The 5,763-nt window shown below is 44.1% G+C and overlaps 1 protein-coding gene across 1 annotated transcript; it reads left to right on the top strand.

Annotated features, from left to right (window-relative positions):
• The first annotated feature begins 955 nt into the window (after window positions 1–955).
• Window positions 956–5,095, top strand: irx1b (iroquois homeobox 1b). The gene is given in 6 exon segments (XM_018701357.2): window positions 956–1,550; window positions 2,363–2,590; window positions 2,592–2,606; window positions 3,038–3,833; window positions 4,047–4,107; window positions 4,737–5,095. Coding segments are annotated over 6 exon segments (1,386 nt in total). The 5' UTR covers window positions 956–1,313; the 3' UTR covers window positions 4,786–5,095.
• The last annotated feature ends 668 nt before the right edge of the window (window positions 5,096–5,763 follow it).

The raw sequence follows: 5,763 nt of genomic DNA, 5'->3' as shown, positions 1-5,763 counted from the left end.
GCATGTGTGTGTGACAGTGAGTGAGATGATGATTACGGTGTGTGTGTGTGTGTGTGTGTGTGTGTGTGTGTGTTCAAAGGAGCAGATTGAGGCAGAGCTGCTGTTTTGATAGTTAAGCCACTCAATGAGGAAACGTCACTCTACATCACTGCAGTTATTAGGCTCAATTTTTATACTTTTCCCACATAAAAATATTTATTTTCTTGCTTCTCATGTCTCAGGTTTACACTTTTACCCACTTTTTCTAATATCAAACTCTACTCTACAACATCAGTGACTTCATACCCAAGCCTGGCAGAGTACAGTAGTCCATTCTTCTCGGCAAACATCTGTCATTTTACACTCCACAGCTCCTGTGTGCTCCGTATCTCTGCTTATCTCTTATCCTCGTCAATCTCTGCCATTACCTCCAGTCTCCTTTATCTTCGCTCTGAAAAATATGCTCCAGTGACTTCCGTCGATAATCGCGGACATTCCTGGCCGACCCTATCAATGCCTCCCGGCCCATCTGCTGGCCAGGATGTCCCGGCATACCCTGCGGATCAGCTGTCAAAAGCGTGGAGAGAATATGCTTGAGAGATTTGTTTAAAGTGCAACAGTTGTTCATATTATGCTTCGTCTTATTTGTATTATTGTTATTATTGTGTGCGTTACTATTTTTAATTCGTGCATTTCCTCTAAGTCCTTTTAACTATAATAATAATAATAATATATTATATAATTATAATTGTATATTATTATTATTATTATTATTATTATTATTATAACAATGTGACCATTTTTGGTGCAGCATTCGCTAAATAAAGCGATACTGACCACAAAATGCAAATACACACTTGCACACACTTCACAGGTTTCCTTTTCTTTACAGACAGTGAAGGCTGCAGAAATTAGATCTCTCTCACTCTCTCACACATACACATACACACACACACACATACACACACACACACACACGACGACCTAGGCTAACCAATGCACTAATCGCCTGCCCCGGGCATAGGAGGAGCTTGGTGCTTAAGTAGGCTGCCAATCAGTCAGTCAGCTCCACATCCAGAAGCTCCTGCGGCCAGACACACGCATCACTCCGCACTCGAGGTGCCAAACTGCGGCTCTGACACAACTCCGGGTCGGTGGAGAGAAGCTTGACAGTTTCTAAAAAGGGGGGACTCTGGTGATTTAGACACCCCCTTCATCCTCCTCTTCTTCTTCTTTCTTGGGGATTCCTACTTTGTTTTTTTTTTTTCCTTGCCTCCTCTTGCTGTTGCGTGACTTAGACTTTGGGAGAGATTTACTGTACGCGCGCTCCGGACATGTCTTTCCCTCAGCTGGGATACCCCCAGTTCCTCAGTGCGTCCCATGAGGTGTACGGCGGCGAGCGGCCGGCTTCTGCCCGGGAAGGAGGCGCCGAGGGCGGCGTGAGCTCGTCCGCTACCGCCGCGGCTGTCGGCTCTATGCTGGGGATGTACGGGAGCCCATGGGCGGCTCATAACTACAGTGCCTTTCTGCCGTACAGCGGAGCCACAGACCTCGCCCTCATATCCCAGATGGTGAGAGCTGATACTTGTTTCACTGAGGCAGCTCAGGTGTTAATGACAGAGTCCTCACAGGCTGATCTTTTGTTTATTGTCAAATAATTAACCAATGGCTCAAAGTGTGTGAGATATCTAAATATACAGCTCATTCGATTTCTGTAATATTTAACGGTTTACAGTCGTTTATTAATAACTATTATATCAAGTCTAATCCGCCCATTGTCAGTTCAACAACTCACTTTATATGTGTAGGGTGAACTGCAAAATATTGTAAAAAAAAAAAAAAAAAAAAATCCACACGGGAGAAATCCATCATCTTTGAAAGCATAAACTTTGCATTTTGAGGTTCAGACTTATTGTTTTTCTTTTTGTAAATTATGGAAATCATGAGGGAAAAATCACTGCTAATTTAAACTTAACCAACTATACAGTAGAGCCTATAACACAGCGGTTATTAATGCTTATTAATGAGAAAAACACAATAATTAATAAAGTAAGAAAAATACTGTTTCGAGACAGTTAAGAGAATAATTGTATTCCTTAATTGTTCGTTAAACCTAAAAAACAAATATTGAAATCTAATAAAAATGGTAGCTACTTATAAATAAAAATAATTGCTATGTGCTGTTTTCTTAATTCATGATATTTCTTGTTTCTAGTCCTGTTTGGCGTCAAATTTACATACATTGAAACTTTTAAAAACTTTTTTCCCTGCATTTATAATAAATCAAATGTCATTTTAACATATTCTCTAAACTTGAAGAGGAAACACTTTTCAACACAAGCCGCTCAACAAGTTGCCACCTCTCTCCCCAACACCATTCCAGGGCTCCCAGTATGAGCTGAAGGAGAGTCCGGGGTCCCACCCAGGCTCCCTGCCTGTCCACGCCGCTCAGGGCTTCTACCCGTACGGCCAGTACCCGTATGGGGACCCATCGAGGGCCAAGACGGCCACCCGGGAGACCACGAGCACCCTGAAGGCCTGGCTCCAGGAGCACCAGAAGAACCCGTACCCGACCAAAGGAGAGAAGATCATGCTCGCCATCATCACCCGGAATGACACTCACACAGGTGGGTAGGGCGCCGTGTGTCTGCTGTGACTTGGCGTTACAGGTTATATGGCCCATAGGAAGCACAGGGCACCAGTCTCCACACATCAGGATAAATAATTACTATCTGCGTGTTTTTAAAAGTTATGTCCACACTTTTAACCTCCCAGGAGAGAAACGGACTACTTGTTACATTTCATGTTATGATAGCCCAGTTGCCAACTGTGACTGATACTTTAAAGTCACACTTCAACCCAGAGAGTGAAAGGTCTCCAGAGATTTAACTCAAAGCTCTGTCAGTCATCATTACTAATTGTGGAAACGGGCTGAAGAACATTAAGGCTTTTTGGATATTTCATCATTTCATATTCATATCACAGTTTTCAGCCATGCCTTGTCAAACAAGTGCATCTGATTAAAAATGTGTAAAAAAAAAATCATTTCATTTTCCAGGTGTCGACGTGGTTCGCGAACGCCCGCAGACGCCTGAAGAAGGAGAACAAGGTAACCTGGGGCCGCAGCGCCGAGGACCGAGACGGCCGCATCTTCAGCAGCGACAACGAGGATGAGCACGGCAAGAACGGCAGCGACGACGAAGACGAAGAGGAGGAAATCGATCTGGAAACTGTGGATATCGAGAGACCCGAGGAGCAGCGAGCGGAGGAGCAGGGCTCCGGCAAAGTGGAGGCGGAGGCGGGCCTGTCCGTCAGAGAGCAGGCCTCGGAGCCGAAGAGCTCGGAGAGCAGCAGGACGCTTTCAGTGGAGAGCCTGAGAGGAGTGGAGGCGGCTATTTCTCTCAATAAATCGCCCGTTGCCAAACTCGCGGTGGATCATTCTCCAAGCAGACAGGAGTGCCAGAGACCGCCGCAGAGCAAACCCAAAATCTGGTCCTTGGCTGAGACCGCCACGGCCCCCGACAACTCTCACAAACCTTCCCCCGCGGCCCATGCGCACCACCCGGCTTTGGCCTCCGCCGGCCACCCGGCCTTACTCCCGGGTCATGGGATATATACGTGCCAGATTGGCAAGCTGCACAACTGGGCCAACGCTGCTTTTCTGAACGCCAACTCTCTTTTGAACATGAGATCGCTCCTCGGAGGGGCGCCGGCCGGACACCTGCCCCTCCACGGTGCGGTGCCGGCCGCGCGTCATGACGCACGACCGGCGGCGGCGGCGGGCCCAGGAACTTCGGGAACGGAAGATGACAGTGATGTCGAGTCGTCAGGAAGCTTCAGTCCAAAAATAGATGGTATGGACTGCATCAAGCTGTACAACCCTCCGCAGTTAATTTGTTTACACGAAAAGGCCTTAATGGAGTTACTTTTACGCGCGTGGCAACAACAACTGATCCAACAAAACAATTATCTACAGGACGAAAAAAGAATAATTTGCAAATGAAATATTGATAATAATTCTTACTTACTAATCACTAAATTAACACATTGCCTTTTTCTTTTTACAGACGAGGAGAGCGACCACAGGCCTGACTCCCTGAAGTCCCCGTTCCAGCTGATCACTGACAGGTAACCTCATGCATTTGAAATCAATTTGGCATTATGACATTATCAGGCTCAATTTCTTTCCACATGTCTTCTGCTAAATGAACCTTAAAGGAGAGGTAAACACTGTTACACCTGACTGGGCAGGAGGCAGACCTCAGCACATAAATCATGTGATTGAGTCCCCCACTTTAACGCCTCGTCAGGCAGCAGTCTAATATATACTGCGCTGCCCCCCCACCCCCCACAGCAGCCTCCAACAACGCTGAGTTATCGCCACCTATGTCATTTAAATAATCTGCCGCCATTTATTCACGCCCCCTCAGTAAATGCAGCTAATGTATGTCAAAGAAAGCGCTGATAGCAACATCATGAATGAAGTGGAGGGTGAAAAGACATAAAACAATTTACCTATTGTGTTTTTTAATTTGCATAAATAGAGTTTAATAATGTTTTTAAATGATCTTTAAAAACTAAAATCACAGTATTCAAACTGGCTGATTATTTTAAAATGTGCATGAGTGGAAATATACTTTTTAAAGGAAGAGAACATCAACACCTTCCTTATATTACTGTTGTTTTATATTCCAAATTAAAAGTCGCATTTCCCACATTTATTTCTCCTGTCTTTTCTTTTCATTGTCCTTCCTCAGACCTCACCATGGGACAGCATCACAGCGAGTTCTGACAACAACATTATGAGAAGACAAAGGGGAAAAAAAGAAAGAAAGGAATAATTTTATTTAATGGAGAACAGTTTAACGAAGGTTATTTCTTTTTTCTTTTCTTTTTTTGGCAGGGCCACCTGTCATAATATTACTGTTTAGCTTCTACATGCAAAAGAGATGGTTGTTTTTGTCACAGATTTGCTTGTATCTCTCTCTTATGTCCTATGTTTTTTTCCTCGCCTCTTCTGTTGTGAATGGAAACCTTGAAAAATTGTAAATACAGGATATGAATTTGTCTTTAAAGAATATATTTTTTGGGAACTAAATAAATGTCATTATAGTCATTTATTTATTTGAGACTTTTTTCATAACTAACAGTTGAAATTCAGGGGAAAAAGAGATGGAGCAGGGATGTGAAGGCGACTAAAACTTCCTTTAATTTTCAGAATGTCTAATGTGTTTTAATGTGAATTAATTCCAACACAGAAATTCTCCTTGTTTTTTCCCCTTTCTAAGAAATTAAGTGTGGAGCCAAATTGAATATTTTAAGGGAAAATGATACATATATATGAATATACATATAATACCTGTATAAAATACTATTGATTGCCTCTTGTTTAATGGTGATCACAGTGTGCCCACCTTTTAATTGAGCCCTTCGTCCCTGAGTGTAGTTAGTTCCACACCATTCTTGCCAGCTAGACCATACAGTGTCAGCCCTTTTTTGCAAGAAAAGTGTCTCCATTATTGAAATCTGCACTCTCGCCAAAACTCCGAGACTTATGCCAGCGCCTTGGAAGCCACTGCAAACGCTGCGGAAATTGAAATTGAAGATTTCCAGGACCTTATGAACCTGCGCCTGTGCTTTCAGCCCAGGCCTCCCTTGCTTTAATGTTGGATTATACCCCCTCAGTGCCACCACTGCCGCCTCTGAAATATGGATCAGACGGCAGGAAAGGCCAGCAGGCCAGTATGGGGGCGGCAGCTCAGGAGGAGGTGGATGGGAGGAGAG

This window comes from Lates calcarifer, linkage group LG3 (assembly GCF_001640805.2).
Source record: "Lates calcarifer isolate ASB-BC8 linkage group LG3, TLL_Latcal_v3, whole genome shotgun sequence".
Classification (NCBI taxonomy): domain Eukaryota; kingdom Metazoa; phylum Chordata; class Actinopteri; family Centropomidae; genus Lates; species Lates calcarifer.
This window is presented reverse-complemented; position numbering and strand designations above follow the sequence as displayed.